Source organism: Oreochromis niloticus, linkage group LG20, assembly GCF_001858045.2.
Source record: "Oreochromis niloticus isolate F11D_XX linkage group LG20, O_niloticus_UMD_NMBU, whole genome shotgun sequence".
NCBI classification, from domain to species: domain Eukaryota; kingdom Metazoa; phylum Chordata; class Actinopteri; order Cichliformes; family Cichlidae; genus Oreochromis; species Oreochromis niloticus.
Genome location: NC_031984.2, coordinates 10,854,486 through 10,872,684, shown reverse-complemented (window position 1 = coordinate 10,872,684; position 18,199 = coordinate 10,854,486). Strand labels below are relative to the sequence as shown.

The 18,199-nt window shown below is 41.0% G+C and overlaps 2 protein-coding genes across 3 annotated transcripts; one reads left to right on the top strand and one right to left on the bottom strand.

Moving 5' to 3' along the window:
• The first annotated feature begins 39 nt into the window (after window positions 1-39).
• On the top strand, window positions 40-11,191 carry LOC100702509 (probable G-protein coupled receptor 173). Of its 2 annotated transcripts, none has more exons than XM_005448522.3 (2): window positions 40-1,053; window positions 2,143-11,191. In XM_005448522.3, exon 2 carries the CDS (start codon window positions 2,310-2,312, stop codon window positions 3,507-3,509), a length of 1,200 nt encoding a protein of 399 aa, XP_005448579.1. In that variant the 5' UTR covers window positions 40-1,053; window positions 2,143-2,309; the 3' UTR covers window positions 3,510-11,191. The 2 variants fall into 2 exon arrangements, with proteins under 2 accessions (XP_005448579.1, XP_005448580.1); XM_005448523.4 differs by lacking the exon at window positions 40-1,053 and adding an exon at window positions 1,935-2,040.
• On the bottom strand, window positions 10,698-18,114 carry wdr13 (WD repeat domain 13). Its single transcript, XM_003438931.5, has 10 exons — window positions 17,989-18,114; window positions 17,388-17,475; window positions 17,029-17,260; window positions 16,509-16,618; window positions 16,123-16,253; window positions 15,722-16,029; window positions 13,668-13,848; window positions 13,381-13,522; window positions 13,110-13,228; window positions 10,698-11,451 (listed from the first exon to the last, which is right to left on the bottom strand). The coding sequence occupies exons 1-10, from the start codon at window positions 18,110-18,112 to the stop codon at window positions 11,267-11,269; spliced, it is 1,620 nt and encodes a 539-aa protein (XP_003438979.4). The 5' UTR covers window positions 18,113-18,114; the 3' UTR covers window positions 10,698-11,266.
• Window positions 18,115-18,199: the final 85 nt, after the last annotated feature.

Here is an 18,199-nt window from a genome sequence, read left to right as displayed (position 1 = left end):
TCCCTCCCCACTCTCTCTCCCTCCCGCTCTCTCTCTCTCCGAATAAAACCGACGGTTTCCGCGAATGTGCGAGCTGCCTCCTTGCAAGCAGCCATAATTGGGATTATTCAGGAATAATTCGCCTAATCCAGCCGTGCTGTTTTTGTTTTTGTTTTTCCTATTTTTTCATTTGATTTCGACAGCGTCTGCGATGTGAAGCCCTCTGTGCCGTCGCTGGATTTGTCCAAAAATCATGTATTTGTTCTGTCACGGAGGCTTTTATTTTGGACCATTAAGATGTAGTCCACCTTCGCTGGACAGCAAAACAAAGACTGCATATTAACAGTTCAGGGTAAATACATCGCCTTTTACGCCGAAAGATGGGGAAAAGAGACGTATCGCGGCTGTTGTCTGTGTGGACTAATTGTCCTGGTGCCACTAGTCAATATAAATGCCAAGACGATTCATTTAGGGGATGCGCGATCTTTTTTTCCTCTCTAACGTTTGTGGGTGGGTTATTATAAGCATTGAAAATCTGACATCATTTGGATATATGAACAGAGCAAGATATGTTATTTTTCCACCGCGTGTGTTTCTAGGCTTCTGGAAACCCATCCTCGACGTGATGCAACATAAAATCTGTTTTCTCGGATGATATTCAGACACCAAATGAGCACCTTCTTCTCCATGAAAATGTAAAAGGGTGGCGGTGGATTTTTTTTTGTGTGTGTGTGTGAGTGTTTTTTGTATGCATATCTTTTAAATGTGGCTTTACATCAGTCCTCATTCTGGATTTTTTTTTTTTTTTTGATCAGCTGTTGATTATTAGGTAGCCTCTGCCCGTCTTATGTTTATTAAATGTTGCTCAGTTCGCTTTCCTCGCGATGGATTTATGCATAACAGGTGTTGTTTGAGCCTGAGAGCACACAGCAAGACCATGCAGCTTTATTATGTGCTTTTCTCTCCATTTAACGAACACTGAAGCAAAGCGACTGGGATCCCTTTTTTTGTTTTTTTTTGCTTCTCTTTTTTTACCGTGAGGAAAGAAAGGATGCAAAAATGAGGGGATGAAAGGTAGGTTATTATCTCTCTTTCCCTCTCTTTCCATCTCTTTATCTCTCTGTCTCTCAGTCACACACATACACCCACCCACACACACACACAATAAAAAAAATGATGGTGATTTTGACACCTGTTCATGTGTTTTTCACTCCACCCTGTGTTTCAGGCCTAGCTGCCATGGCAGCCATTTAATCAGGTGAAATGATATTTGTCAAGGTGGCAGAGAGCTGCTATGATTGAAAAAAGAATAAAGAAAAGAAAACAAGCTTACAGTTATGGCAAATCATATTGGGTGTCATGGCCTACATAGACAAGGCCCACCCATACAAGCAGCACGACTGAGTATTGTTATCATCCTCTACCCACAAATGAGTTTGCAGGTCTCAGATTTGGTTTATATTTGATTTTTCATTCCCATAATAAGGTTTACGTTTCCTTGCTTCAACACTGATGTCTGGCCGTGGTGATGGCAACAGTGGTTTTATCACCCTGTTGAGTAACATAACACATTTCACACACACACACACACACACACACACACACACACACACACACACACACACAGGCCTTCGGTAAAAGCCCAAATGGCTCCGTGCTCTGCCATTATATTTGCTATGTGCTTTGAATGATACAGATTACACCCTCTGCTCTTTAACCGACTGTCACGCATACACGCATGCAGAGAGAAAGCAGAAAATGTTCTTTGCTCATTTACAACATCCCTGTTTGTTGGACATGCCCAGTGTCGGTTGTACTGTGTCTGCTCCAGCCCACCCCCCACCCCCCACCGTACACCCCCATGCATTCACTCAAACACCCACACTTGCACAAAGTATGTGAGCTGTTGTATCTTAGCAACGAGCAAGGTAATTACTGAGAGAGCCAAGGAGCTGGCATGCTGTAGAGCTGCTGATCTGATCCCAGCCTTAGAGAAACAGGAAGGCAGATATTTCCACTGTGTTGCCCAACACAGCACTTCTACATTCATTCTGTTTAAATGTAAGCTTTGCTTCAATTTAGTGGCGAGCGTGTTCGACCTAACGAGCAGGTCAGACGTGCTGTTTTTCATTCCTCAATATGTGTGTGTGTCTCTGTTCGCAGGTGGCGAGGTTGTGGACAAAGAGGAAAGATGATTCTGTCTTGTAGAAAAGATCCTTACGGCCTCTCCTTGTAAAGACGAGAGAGCCGTGGGAGACGACGGCTGTAGGAGGATCTGTACTGTTTTTAAAGGGGCCCAAACCAGGCAGGCTCTTGTGGAAGGGGAAAGAATGGCTAACCAGAGCTTTGCCATCGATGGCCCTGGCAGTTTGCTGGCTGTGCTGGCCTCTCAGAGTGGACTAGCAAGGGGCGGCAGCAGCAGTGACAGCAGCAACAACAATGGAGGAATCTCTGCCACAGATGTGTCTGCCTACTTTAAGCTGGTCTTCTTGGGGTTGATCATCTGTGTCAGTCTTGTAGGCAACCTCTTGGTCTCCCTGCTGGTCCTGCGAGACAGGACGCTTCACAAGGCTCCCTATTTCTTTCTTCTGGACCTGTGCCTGGCCGATGCAGTTCGCTCTGCTGCCTGCTTCCCCTTCGTGCTGGTTTCCGTCCACAACAGCTCGGCCTGGACTTACAGTGCCTTGAGTTGTAAAGTTGTGGCTTTTATGGCTGTGCTGTTTTGTTTTCACGCTGCCTTCATGCTGTTTTGTGTGGCTGTCACTCGCTACCTTGCCATTGCCCACCACCGATTTTACGCCAAACGTATGACCATCTGGACCTGTGCCGCCATCATATGCATGGTGTGGACTCTGGCAGTCGCCATGGCGTTCCCACCCGTCTTTGACGTGGGGACTTATAAGTTCATTCGTGATGAGGATCAGTGCATTTTTGAACACCGCTACCTGAAGACCAACGACACCCTGGGTTTCATGCTCATGCTGGCTGTGGTGGTCCTGGCTACTCATGGCTTCTACGCCAAGCTGCTGCTGTTTGAATACAGGCACCGCAAGATGAAACCTGTCCAGCTGGTGCCCGCTATCAGCCAGAACTGGACCTTCCACGGTCCCGGGGCCACAGGTCAAGCTGCAGCTAACTGGATCGCAGGGTTCGGTCGTGGTCCCATGCCACCTACTCTGTTGGGCATCAGGCAAAATTTACACAATCAGCACCGGCGGCTGCTGGGGATGGAGGAGGTGCGATCAGAGAGGAGGCTGGGCAGGATGTTCTACACCATCACCCTGCTCTTCCTGGTCCTCTGGGCACCGTACATCGTGGCGTGCTTCTGGAGGGTGTTCGTAAAGTCCTGCACCATCCCTCATAGGTACCTTTCCATCACAGTGTGGATGAGCTTCGCCCAGGCCGGAGTGAACCCCATCTTCTGCCTCCTGCTGAACGAGGACCTGAGGAAAGTGCTGAGAGCTCATCTGCCTACTTACTGGAGGACTAAACAACACCTGCCCCAGGATGAGGCCTACTGCATCATGTGAGATTAAAATGAGCCTAAAGAGGGGGAATTTGGAGAGCAGAAGGGTTGCAATGCACCTTGCTTAAGTGTCAATGTCTGTTTTGTTGTTTTGCACAACAAAATCCAAATTTTGCTAACAAATGCAGGCACAGTGCCGATATCTGAAGAATGTTTATATGTGAAAAAATGTATGAGTTGCAAAGGTTTGGATAGGGCAGTAGAAATGCAAATGGTAACAAGGTTAAGGGTTTGTACCGTTTGACGGACTGTATAATTAATAAATTGGAAAGATCACAACAATCACCGCTCCAGCTAAGTGTGTCAGATGCCATTTTAAAATAACGTTGCCTTATTTCAGAGGGACACGCCCCAGAGCTTTCAGCTGAGAATGCGTTTCTGTGTCACATAAGGCACAAAACAGACACAGAGAGGCTTGAAATCCTTGAAGAAATGTGCCGTGGACTGTGAATAGAAAGTGTTGATCAGAGCGTTACTAACTCTGAAACACATCAAGGAACTCAAAGGGTCTAAATGGATTGATAGACCACCCTGGACGCCTTTTCATGTAATTCAAAAGAGACTGCAGAATATCAAGTGGACTCAATAACCTTGGATACATTTAAATAGCTGTTGTGATCCCAGAAGCCCCTAACATGCTTGATTTTTTTGGACTTGATTTAGGGCGTGTCAGGTTTCTTTGTATCATAAAAAAAAAATTGCCTGTTTTCCTTTATTTGTAAACAATACATGTTAAGCAGATGACACTATTTTGAAATATGACTTGATTTCATATTGTATAGACCGTACAGGAATCTATATTCCTGTTTGTGTTTTTATAGAGCATTTGTGTGTATGTGTGTGAAAAAGAAAAAAAAGGCAGAAAGAAAAAAAATGCAGAGGGAAGTGGAAGGAGACAGAAAGAAATAATGATGATAGAAAAGGTTCCAGTAACACTGAGTCAATATGAAAGCAGCCTCATCTTGTGGTCTCAAAATCATGGAAAATTGAGCAATCTCATCATATGGAAATTTATCCTTCAAATGGATTTTTAAGCTGGATTTTTAATGCTAATGTGCAAGCAATTGTGAAATACAGATGGATAATGAAAAAAAGGGAGACAGAATAATTAGAAAACAACAGTTGTACATTGAAAATAGGCCATAGGATTTAATGACTTGAATGATGATGTATATTACGTTATTTGGAAAAAAAAAAACATTAGGAAGTGTACATTTATTTGCAAATGACGATCTTGGGAATGTTTTAAAGTGCTGTTTTGCTCTCACCAGAATACAAAAAAAAAAAAAGAGAGAAAATGAAGTGGCACTTAATTTGAATGAAACTTGAATGTTACCGGGCCATCTTATATCCCCCCCCACCCCCGAACATTAAAGCCAGCACTTGAGTGTCTGGATCACAGTATGTTTAAATCCAAACATCTTCAGGTTGTATACGACCCCCAATTTGTGTGGTGTATGAAAACTGGCTTAGACTACACTGAATTGTCTCTCCAAATTACAATTCATGTGACACAAATGTCTGACCTACAATATGTTAGGCATAGATATACACGTGCAGTCAATTTTTTTTAAATGTGGACACTTGCACAGCATACTGTACTAAGCATGCATTCCACTGCATTTCATAGATTCAAAACTGGGGATTACAACTTGTACAGATGTTGTTATGGAAAGAAAAAGTGAAAAGTGAACAGAGGTCCATAATTTTTACGTCTGGCATTCCCTCGCGAGATGATATTCTGTAACTGTACAGTTTAACTGAGTTGGTTCTTTTGCCCACTCATCAATAAAGACTCTACTTTTGATGCATTCTGATTTATGACCTGTCTCGATTGCGACGCGGGCCCAGTGGACAGCACTTTACACAAAATAGGCCACTTAACAGTTTGTGCAGCACAAATTGCACCCTGTGTCCATTGTTGTTCTCGAACACATACAAAAAAAGCTGAATTTATGACACATCGGTCTATCATTGTACACTTCACTGGATGAAATGAAAAAGTCATCCCCTCCACTGAGCACTGACCAACAACCACTATACAGTCAAAAAGCTTTGTGATTTTCTTCTCCAGTAGCATTTCAGACCTGTGGAGACAGGTGTCACAAAAAAAAGAACTGAAAACATAAAATATATGGACAAAAGTACCAGCCCACCTACACGTCACACCTGCAGGAGCTTCTCAGCCATGAAAACCAAAAACCATAAAGCTCCTGGTCCACAGTTTTAATGCCAGAGAGGGTTTGTAACTCTAAATGGGACTGAAAACACCTGATAGGCCCATACAGTGCATCACTGAATTATGAGTATGTGGAGCTTCATAAAAAGGCAGCTTAAATGCTCATTTCCACCTCCATATGTTTATTCAAAGCCTCTTCAGGAGAAGCTCTGGATGATTCAGTGTTAGAAATAATCCCTATTTATTTAATACTTGGTTCATCATCTTGGTGACATCACAGAGAGCCAAAGGTAGCAGAAATGTAAGAAAGAGAGCATTTAGATCAGTTGAAGCCTGAGCTTTTGGATCACAGACATTACTTGCAAATATGCTACCCCTATCCTTGACGCTAATATGAGCGTCTTCTATTGTAACAGTGCATACATGCAGAAAATAAGGAAAATCCAAACTGGCCTTTTTGAATATAATGAAACATTCCTGCAATAAAACCAAAGGTCACATTATGCAACTCTAGGATGTTCATAAGGTCACTATAAAGTGTTGTTTATACCAGACGAAGCTAATCTTTAAGGTTCAAAGTGTACTCAACTGAATGAATGAAACTGATCCATTTGAAAGTGGAAGACGGTGTTATTTTCTTTTTTCAAATGTTAAAAAAGTCTCAATTCTCACAATGAAACAGCAAAAAAATCTGACAAATAATGCATAAATATACTAATGGTCATGCACAGGAGTAACCTCTGGAGATGATGGGTTGCAGTAATTTCATAATCATTAGTATTTCTGTATTGGTTAGATTGTATGGTGCATTCTAAAAGATAACAATTAATACAGCAGAAAACTGAAAAAACAGCCACTGTATAAATTATGTAAATTAAAAGTAGCTTTTTCTTTCTGCTACCCTTTTCAAGTGGCAGCTGTTGAATCTTTTGTGCAAACTGCAGAAAGGGTTTTAAGGGGTATCTAATCCCTCAAAAGACCAGAAAAACACATTTTATATTTTAAAACGGGCAGAATTAGTGCTCATGCTAAGATATTTGGATCTATATCCTGGATATAAGGATCTAAAGAATAGTAGACATACGATCATAGAAAATAATTTTGGATATACTTTAGGGTTAACTCCTCTGCAGGATAAGAAACATTAATGTAGTGTAAAAAAAACCCAGCTCATACAGATTCCACATGTACAGCAAGCCTTATGCAACAGCAGTGCTTCTGACACGTTAAAAGAAAATGGATGACTTGGAAGAAAAATACTTCATTGTTGTAATTAGGACATGATTGAAATCCAGTCACTGTGTGGTTATGTAATGTCTTGATAAACAATTAGCCTATATTTTAAATTTGAATGACAGATAATTTCCTTTGTCTTAATTGCTGTGCTCAAGCTGATGAAAAGGATGTTTCTATAGTGAGCAGCATCAATTGTGTGAACGCCCTCTAAATAGTCCAGGTTTAACAGGTTGCATCCAACTGTGCCTCTCTGTCTCCCCAGAACTGATGCTGAAGATTCATCTAAGTGCTTATTTTTAGTTTTCTTCCCACTTCTCTCCAAGATTCACAACAACATAGGCGGTATTACTCATTTGTGAAAGCTCACCCCCGCCCACTGTACGTTCTGAGGATGCAGAGTGCTGCATAGGCCTTGTTGCACTGTCCTATCAGAAAACATGTGGTCACGCTGGTGAAGTTTGTGTTGACCTCATAGACAATTCTCTTTTTTTTGTTTTTGATCAGCACCTATCATGGCTGCTTCAAACAAAGCCGGCGCCCTTCCTTGCAGTGTATCCAAACTTGCATGTCACAAACTCCTTACCAACCTTGAGGAGAATGTAATCGAGTGTGAAAGTGCTGTGCTGGAAATTTTGAAACTACAGGTTCCTTCGAACGCTGTGCTTTTCAATTACTTTAATTCAATCTCTTTTTCACTTGGTAATTTCTTTTTTTTCTCTGCACTGTGTAGAGACTGCAATGCAAACTGCAGTCACAATTTGTGAGCGCAGTGATTTCCAATGCAGGGGTATGCAGTTATTATTAATATTATTTTTTCTAATTTAGTTCTTTTTACTACAAATTATATAATATTTTCACCCATTTAAATTTGAGAAACATGACCTAAATTAAAATAAAAGTAAAATATGTTTAGGTAAACTAGCCACACAAAAATAATCAACAAGCGTGACGCCACCATGGCCAGTGAGGCTAGTCTAGCCAGTCCTCTGGCCACCTCACACAACCAACAATGAAGGCCTGTAAGTGTTGCTACACTTCCTCAGAGAGGACGAGTTAACTCCACTAAACACTGTTTTTAGTGGAGCTTAAATATGAGTCTTCATGGTGTACATCTAAAGAGGGGGAAATTATTATTTAATCTCGTGTTGAATTTGTAAGTTTGCTCACTTACAAAGAAATGAACAGACTCTAATTTTATGGTTGTTTCATTTTAATGGAGTGAGACAGAACATCAACCAAAAATTCAGTTTATAACTTTTTACGCAATGTGGATTTTTGGTTTATTTTTTGTGACTCCCCCCAAAAATCAAAATCAAAAATGAAAATTAGAGTTCATTTCTTTGTAAGTGAGCAAATTTACAAATTCATCAGGGGATCAAATAATTATTTCCCACATTAAATATAGCCGTCATGAGTGAGTGACTAAAAAAAAAGGGGATACAGATCAGTGTGACAAATGTTTCACAGGATGCTCAGTGGCTGTAAGAATAACATCAGTTAAAGGATCGAAAAGAAAGAGGAAGTATTGACAAAAGCACTGTATTGATAATGTGAGCAATTTGTGACGACTTACATAAAGGAACTTCCCTAATAACAGTGCTCAGCAGTGCTTCAAATTCACTGCTAATGTCAACATGCTAACATGGTGATCAGATTAAACAGTGAGAAAGTTCTAGTGTTTAATTTGATGCCAAACTGGAACAAGATACATTCACTGGCCACTTGTTTGCTTATAGAACTGCCTTAATTCTTTGTAGCACAGATTCAACGAGGTGCTGGAAGCTTTCCTCAGAGATTTTGGTCCACGTTGACATGATAGCATCACACAGTTACTGTAGATTTGTCAGCTGTGCATCCATGGCGTGAATCTCCTGTTCCACTACATCGCAGACGTCCTCTATTGGATTGAGATCTGGTGACTGTGAAACCAGTTTATGACAGTTTGAGCTTCGTGACATGGTGCTTTATGCTACTGGAAGCAGTCGTCAGAAGATGAGTACAGCAGCAAAACTCGGTTTTGTCACGCTGTGTTGTTTAAACAATGCTCAGTTGTTGCTAAGAGCCCCAAAGTGTGCCAAGAAAATATTCCCCACACCAGACCACCGCCTGCAGCAGCCTGAACCACTGACACAAGGCAGGGTGGATCCATGTTTTCATGCCGTTTACACCCAGTTCTGATCCCTGTTGCAACAGCAACTGGGATTCATCAGACCAGGCAATGTTTTAGCAATCTTCTGTTGCTCAATTTTGTTAATGTTATGCAAATTGTAGCCTCAGTTTCCTGTTCTGAGCTGACAGGAGTGGCACCCAGTGTGGTCTTCTGCTATCTAGGCCATCTACTTCAAGGTTAGAAGTAGTGTGTGTTCAGCAGTGCTCTTCGACATACCTTAGTTGTACCGGTTTGTTATGTGAGTTACTGTTGCCTTTATCAACTCAAAGCATAAGGTATTTTCACCCAGAGAACTGCCACTCACTGGATATTTTCTCTTTCTCACACTATTGTCTATAAACCCTAGAGATGGCTGTGTGGGAAAATCCCAGCAGATCAGCAGTGTCTGAAATACCCAGACCAACCCATCTGGGACCAAAAACCACATCACGTTCAAAGTTGCTTGAATCATCTTTCTTCCCTATTCTGTTACATGTTTTGAACTTCAGCATGTCATCTTGACTGTGTCTAAGTGCCTAAATCTACTGTGTTACTGCCCTGCGATTGGCTGATTAGAGATTTGCATTAACAATTACTTGACCAGGTGTATGTAATGGATTGGCTTATGAATATGGGACCATGTTATCAAGAATCTTATTAGATTAGATTAGATTTCTTATTAGATTAGCAAAAGAAAGGGTAATCACCAAAGTGAAAGTCATCCACAAGTGATACAAAATATTTAAGATATAGAGATTTTTGAGATATTTCAATTCAATTTCCAGTTTTATTTGTGTCAAATCACAACACCAGTCACCTCAAGGCACTTTATATTGTAAAGTCCCCACAATAATACAAAGAAAACAGAAAACCTCAACAATGAAAAGAACACCGTTGGAGCAAGCACTCGGCGACAGTGAGAAGGGAAAAAAATCCCTTTTAACAGGAAGAAACCTCTGGCAGAACCAGCCGTCCCTCAGGGAGGGACAGCCACCTGCTGGGACCGATTTCACTCAGCAGTAAGGCAGAATGCAAAGTCAGCCAAGATCACAAAAGTCAAGATCACTGGATAGATTGCTATTCAGTAAAAATGACTAGATGTTACAGTCCCCATGCATTATCAGGGACTGTAACATCTAGTCCTTTTTACTGAATAGCAATCTATCCAGTGCATTTTGCCACCAGATTGATGAACTATGTTATGTTTTAGTCTTTAAGGCCATGTTGATAGGATGGCCTTTATACCCAGAGAAGAATTTACCCCTCTCCATATACAATAAACCATGTCTGAACACCAGAAATGACTGTTCCAGTGTAGATCTTGAAGACCCACACTATGACTAATATTCTCCTACACTGTAGGTTTGACCACTTTACTACTCTGAGCACCTCTGGTATGCGCATTTCCGTTTCCAATTATACCGAGACCATGTATGCCATGAAAAAGGCAGCAAAGGCAACTGACATTTACAATAGTTTATTGTGGATTTGTGAAATAAATTAAATGAATCAGCAACCAGCTTGACCCGAGTATACACGCGCACACACACATACAGGTTAAGTACAAACACATACTTAAAAACACCCTTTAATCTTTTTTGTGATGATTTGATATGCCTACTGCCTGATCCGGATTTCAGTTTCATGCACATGGTCTCAAATGCAAAACAGCAACTGAAAGCAAATAAGGCCATTTTACTACACTTGATTACACTGATTGAATAACAGTTACATAAATAGTGAACTAGATCTATGCCAGAGGGACTGTCAGTGTGATATAAAGTGTTTTTTTGTTTTGTTTTTTCTGGAAAATTATGTGTTCTCTTCACATGAAGTCAGTCGTATCCACACAACTTGAGGTCAGCCATGACACATGCATGGTATTAGTGCTCGTTCTTTCTTTACAAACCAAAGAGAAAAAAAGAAAAAGCCATTTCTCAGCTGCAGCTGTAGGAGCACTGACACACACAGCCCACCTCCCACACCATGAATTTCTAAGACATCCCTACCACCTACACAGCATGGTGTTCTGATTGCACTTGAGTATCATTACATTAAACATTTGACGCAGCCTGTTACATTCCAGTGAAAATCTACAGACTTGTTATTGGACGGTTAAGGAGCAGCAGGCTTTTTATATGCAGTGGATGGAAGCTTTTTTTAATTTTTAACATGTTTTTTTTAATTAGTGGATCAGTCACTTTTGCTCACGCCTCCAGATGATGACCATGCCGGTGGAATCAGCAGATGCAAGTAAACTCTCGTCGCAGTTGAAGCTGACATCCAACACTGGACCCCCATGACCCTGCAGCTTGTTTACTATCGCCTTGGTGTTGCGCTCGACATCGAAGAAGTAGACGCAGCCATCCTCGCTGCCAGTCACTGCAGCAGAGGGAGAAACACAAAAAGAAATGGCGTGGAGACATTACAAGGACAGCTTGAGAAGATTTAATTCTGGATTGTCTCTAGGCAAGGTGCACACTAATTACTGTGACAACAACAGGATGTATACTATATTTTTTTCCTCTTTCCAGCAGAAAGTAGAATCAACACAGTATTATCTGCACACTGTAATGCATACTGGGCGAAATCTGAAATGCACAGGTGGTCACACACTGCGCCTGACGAGAGGACGGAGACACACAGCTTGTTTATTTTCCATGAAGAGAAAGTAACACAGGCTATACACGAAGGAGAGCACTTAATGAAGGTTGAGCTTATTCATAAATGTTGATGACTTAGCTTGCTGTATTTAACAAGCACAAATAGACAGATGTTGCATGACCACCTGAAAATAAAATTATACTCCCTGAGCCTTGTTCTGCTGGAGGTTCCTTCCTGTTAAAAGGGAGTTTTTCCTTCCCACTGTCACCAAGTGCTTGCTCAAAGGAAATTGTCTGATGGTTGATGCTTTTTCTGTTCTCTGATTTGGTGCTATATAAACACAACTGATTTTAACTGAACTTAGTCAAACATTTCTTTTATATATTAAGGGTCTCTTTATACTTTCCATCTTCTTTTTCTATATATAACAATAAATAATAGGAATAACAGGCCAATAAGAATCACTAGGTTAACTAACAGTAGTTTGCCTGGAGACACAAACCTAATAATAAAAGTCTTAAAAAATGATTGATAGACAGAAAATAAACCATTAAACATAGCAAGGACAGACTGAGGTTGAGCAGCGTTATAGTTTGTTAAAGGGGATCTACTACGCCCATTTAAAGCTCCATATTTTTGTCCTTGGACTTTACATGACCAGAGTAGCTTTAGATGAGTCACAGTTTAAAATAATCTCCTCAGTTCATTCACTTTCTGATGCCATTTGAGCTCTTCTCCTGACTAACCAAGCTTTTAGAGCAGTATGAAGCCTGAGTGAGGATGAGCAGAAATATTAGTTGATCATCACAAGGGAAATATTTGAATATTCCTTGAATAATGATTATACCTTTGATTCTAATCTCAAATGACTTGACATACCAACTTCCCTGGTAGATTAGCACCGGAACTCATTTTCATTTATTTACAGAACTATCTGTGTTTTGCATGCTTTTCCTGAAAACAGGAAAAACATCAAAAACACAGATAGCTCTTTCATGTTGTCACATATTTTATGGGTAAATTCTACTTAACTGTTAAATGCTGGCAAGGAACTTCTAAATAAATGTGTGAAAGTATATATTTTAAGACATGAAATAGCCTGAGCTTATGGCTTTCAGAGGTTGGACATGCATATTTTAAACTCAGATCATTTTTGCTATAAGCTTTCATAAATCTAAAAATAAAGAAAATTAAGAAAATAAATAAAAGCATAACAGGTTCACTGTAACCGTGCTGGTCTCATGTTAGCAATTTACTTCATAGGAAAAGTACTATAGGGTACTTATCTCTCAAAAATTGTCTCTGTTTTTCAATTCCAGAGGCAGTAGTATGCTATTTTGGTCAGTGTTTTACACTGAATTGCCTGCAGCAGGATATAAACTGTGGTCTAATTTTGTATTCAAATATTACAGCAGGAACACTGGGAGACTTCTTACCTACACAGGCCCCCTGTCTGAAAGACATGAGGGGGCAGAAGATGCTATGAACGAGCTGGGATCCATGCTGGATGGGGAAGCTTCTCTTCAGCTGTAGTGTTCCCTCATTGTCTACCACCCTGCCAATGTGAAGGTGTCATAACTGGTCAAATTCCGCGTAACAGCATAATCACAAACAGATATTGCAAGTAAACATGTTACAGCTTTAAAATCTGCACAGTGGAAACAAAGCTGCTTATTAATTAACAGTGACTTGCTCTTGCAGACTGACCTGTACAGCAGCAGCTTATTGACACAGGCATTAACCAGCAGCGAGGGGTCTCTGGCCTCTCGGCTAATCCAGGAACGAGCGGATATGCTGCAGATAGAGCTGCCTTCACTCACCACCAGACGCTTGGCTTTAGTAAGCTTCCCTGTGGTTGGGTCGGGAGGAACAAAACCAGCAAAGACCGACAGAAACAGATCAGCCGCTGACCCTCCAGAGCAGACATACTCTTCAGAGAAAAACTCATAATTTCTAATGTGGCCCTCTTCCAAATGTAAATGTGGTAGATGTACCTGTGGCCATGTCAAAGAGGAAGGAGAAGATGCTCCCCCTGTCATCACCAGCCCAAAGGATCTTCCCTGGAGCATCAAAGGAGAGAGACAGCACGCGGCCTGTCAGCTTACTGGAGCCCCCCTTCACCTTCTTCCCAGTGGAGATGTTTACCACCTGCAGGTGGTGCTTGCTGTTCCCCACCTGGAACACAGATCCGGGAATGAAGACCTTTAATAATTCCACAGCGCTACACTGAGAAACTGACAGTGCACCATTTCTTTCTGTTGTAATTTAACCTGTGAAACCCAAATTTATCTTTCTCATGTTATATTTAATGAGGCGTAAATGGACACTGCTGTGACAACACGTCTTTCCGCTTACATTCTGTACATCCGTTAAAGTATTTGTTATCAAACAGCTAAGTGAAATCCAAATTATCCGAGACATTTACCACTTCACAAAGGCTGACATTTCATTCTAAAATTTTAATCAATGTCTGCACAGTGGAAATATTCATTTAGTTATTGAGACTGGGATAAAAGGGTTCTCTTTGGAGGTTATTGCCTCAGCATGAAAGGTTTAATTTATACTTCACTCACAAAAGGGGAAACATCTGGAATAAATGTGAGAATGAATGAATTTCAGAGCGTGCTATGAAGTTTGAAGGAAATAAAAGCTGTAAATGTCCCTAGAGGTTTCTCAGAAAGGTAATTTCTTTCAACCTTTACCAAAAGTGTTGGATAACTGAAGTGTGACTTTAAGCATGTGGAAAACAGTTAAGGTGTTAGCAGACATCTGGTGACGGACTACACAGTTATTGTTCAGGTTAAGCCTGCAACTAAAGTCCGGGCCCCTGAAATTCTGAATTTAAATTTTAAATGTTATATTTATCACCCAATAAGAGAACATGCATCCAGTCTACACGCTCACATTATTGAGAACAGTCATTCATTCACCTTGCTTTAAGATCCTTTAGGAATTTCAAAGAAAGCCATAATTTATTGTGATATTTTCAGCAAAGCATTAATCCCTTTAATCCTTTCAAACAATACATATTAAACAGCACAATAATGCAAGATAAAATACATCAATTATTTCCCCTGCAATCAAGGATATATGCTCAGCAACCACTTTATTAGGTACACCTTTTCAACTGTTTGTGAAGACAAATATCTAAGCCAATCACGTGGCATCAATTCAATGTATTTAGGCATCAAGACAACCTGCTAAAAGTCAAACCGAGCATCAGAAATGCTACATTATGGAAGCACTACACTATGCATCCACTTAGCACCAATTAACCCTTTAAAACCGGTCGGAGTGGGCACGCTCTGTTTTGCGTAGCTATTTTTAAATCCCTGTAGAACACATGCTGTTTTTTTGCAAATTAGCATTATAATATTTATTTTCCTTTTTCCTGCAGTATATAAAAATTGGTGTATCTAAAAAATAAAACTATGAAGACACTCAAAATAAATTTCCTGTGGTTGGAAACTATTTTGTGCAACTTTTTTGTATTTAGAGTTTTGAGGAATAAAACCTCTTAAATTTCTCTAACTAGAGATATATGTGTGTATATGTGTAAAAAACCAAAAAACGATTTTCTTTTTTGCAATTTATGTATTTACTATGGACTTAATGCATACATATTATTACAATTTGGGCTATAATGGTTGTATTGATGTATAGCAACTTGAAATGCTCCCAAAAATGGCACTACAGCATGTAAAAATATAAAGATAAGCTCTGGCGGACTTGGTTCTATGGTAGGTCTTATTCGTTTAAACACCACAGCCTGAGTATTGTAGATGGCCATGTCCATCCATTTATGAACAGTGTACCCGTCTTCTGATAGCTGATGATAACACGCCATGTTAAAAAACTCAAATCCTCTCAAACTGGCTTCTTGAACACGATATTGAGTTCACTGTACTCAATTACCCCGGTTATTTAGTCATCCTTCACATTTTAGTCTTTCATTCAAGGTGATTTTCAAAAATTAACTTTTATTTCAGTTCAACTTTCTTTGTTTTGTGGTATTATCTTTTTATATCACATGTAATATGGGACTCACCACAGTAAGGTTATTATTCATGGGTTGGAAGGTGCAGCAGAGCAACTCGCTGGATTCTGGGTCTCTGACCTCTCGGATGCACCGGCCATCCTCTGTATTCCAAATACGGAGTGTCCCGTCCAGCGATGTCGACACAATGATGTCATTGCTCAGAGACCAGGCAAAGTCTGTAACTGGACCTCCATGACCTTTTAGGGTCACCTTCACACTGGGAGGAGGTGGTGAGAGTGTCATAATGGACAGAGTGCCGTCCAGTGAGCAGCAAGCAAGGAGGTGCTTGTCATCATTGGCAAACTGCAAACGTGGAACTTAAAGAACAAAAAGAGGACAAAAGCGTGGAACATATGGAGATTTTCAGTGTATACACATTGATTATAATGAATTCAAAACCATTTACTTACCAGCAGAGTCAACATGTTGATCAAATATGTGGTGCATGCCAGCAAAAGCATAATTTTCACTCAAAGTTGTGTCTCCTGCCATGGCACGACTGGCCTCTGCCACTGAGGTGGGCACCAAACTGCCCGGAGGCCTGTGGTCACAAATAAAAACTGCCACGTAAGCACATAATCAATAAAACACACCTCACAACCCTTGCCTACAGCTGACCACTCAATATAAGAGATCCAGTCATTACTCAGTGCCACATAACTAGAATTATGGCCAGTAAATCTAACCTAATGCATCTACTCATAGCAGAAGTAAATCAAAAATGAATTTAATTGCTTAAAGCAATGAGACAAAATGCTGGATGTAAGCTGGTCTCTGAGTGCACTCTTCTGGGTACCTCTCATCGTAGACGGCTCTGTTCATCTGGGCCTGTAGCTGGTACGAGCCTCTGCTGACAGACCGGCGATGACCACGAGCCCCTTGGGCACGGGGGTCCTCCTCAAAGTCCTGACAGAGAGCAGAAGGAGCCGCAGAGAGAGAAAGAACCTCAAAGGAGTGAGTGCAAGAACTCAAGACCTCAAACAATCATGAAACAAAAACAACCAAGAAATGTTGAAAACTTGTTGAAATTACCATGCATTTTCAAGTTACTGATACTGCCCACTTACATGGGCAATGCCAGCAATTTCAACCAAGCTGCTCAGTTTAATATGAACGGGCAACCAAAGTGTTGCTTGGCTATGTTGCTCACTGATCAAAACTCACATTAAGCCTTCCAGATGGCTCTTATATCCTAAACTTCCTTTCCAGCTTTAAGTTATTTTAAAATCTTTTTTCCCCCAAATTAGTGCAACCACACCCGCCTACTCTCCCGCCTGTTCTACTTTTCCTGCCCTTTCTATTTCTTTGGGTCTGACCTCCATTCGGTCCAGTGTGGTGCGGGAGCTGCGCACACTGCTGGCCCTGAAGCTGCTCTGCTCAGACAGGGGCCCGTAGCGCAGGGCCAGCAGCTGACTGCGCAGCTTCAGGTACTGCCTGCGCAGCCCTGGCTCAAAGCCACACTTGGCGTTCTCTCTGAGCAGCTGGCTGCGTCGGCGGATGTACTGAGTTCGGAACTGTGGGAAGGTAGGCGTGCGGTAAGCATTGTACCTGGAAAAGGGGAAAGAAATGACACAGCACAGGCAATAACTCACAAATGATCCATATACAATTACACGTCTGAATGGCTTCGTCATCAGTTTGGACTATTAAAGCCAGCTGCCTGACTGAGTCTCACCTTGCGTCCACTGCCAACACCTGCTGCCAAACTGCTGCCATTCCACAAGCACTCTGGGTAAAGAGGAAGCCACTGCCAGGGCAGATACCTGTCACAAGACACAACACAAAATTCACAATATTAGCAACTTTAACGGAAAAAATAGCATGTACCAACTGTATGAGGTCGAAAAAAGACAAGCTAGTATTAATGATGCACTGATAAAACTGAAATATTACCCCCACCATCACATCCACAGCGTCAAAGGTAGCAATGATTCAAATTCTAATGGCAGATGAATGAGTGTGTTACTGAAACGTTATGCAATGTGAGTTTGACACTAGAAAACAATCCTTAAGGAGAACCGACATAATCTGCTGAACGGTTTCAGCTTTTATTTTGTAGAAACAATGTAAGCAGACGAGCTAAACTAGCGCTAGCCTGTCATTTAGCAAGTTAGCCACAACATCATATGCGACTACCGCTCATAAAAAACACTTTCTCGTTCAGTTTTCAACTTAGACACACAGTCTAGGAGCTAACACTTTAATACATCGTATAAGGCATGAATGGTGATCACGGAGCAAAGAAACTCATTAAAATACGGCTATAAATCGCTCACCTTCCTTAGCTTTTCTCCATCGCTGCTTTTTCTGTCGAATCACGTGACACACTGTAACCAGCCCAGTCACTGATGTGGAGCTGCGTGAATCCGGATGATGATTCACAGCGTTTACATTTAACATTACACTCAAAATAATTAACCGACCATGTATCGACTGAGGTGCAAAATATCTAACAGTACATTAACTCATTAAGTACACGGCTATAGG

Coding starts and splice junctions, on each gene's coding strand:
- LOC100702509 (XM_005448522.3), top strand. CDS start 2,310: ATGGCTAACCAGAGCTTTGCCATCGATGGCCCTGGCAGTTTGCTGGCT.
- wdr13 (XM_003438931.5), bottom strand. CDS start 18,112: ATGTTAAATGTAAACGCTGTGAATCATCATCCGGATTCACGCAGCTCC. Junction 17,261..17,387: donor GTGTTGGCAGTGGACGCAAG/GTGAGACTCAGT, acceptor CCCCTTTTCCAG/GTACAATGCTTACCGCACGC. Junction 16,030..16,122: donor TCAACATGTTGACTCTGCTG/GTAAGTAAATGG, acceptor TTGTTCTTTAAG/TTCCACGTTTGCAGTTTGCC.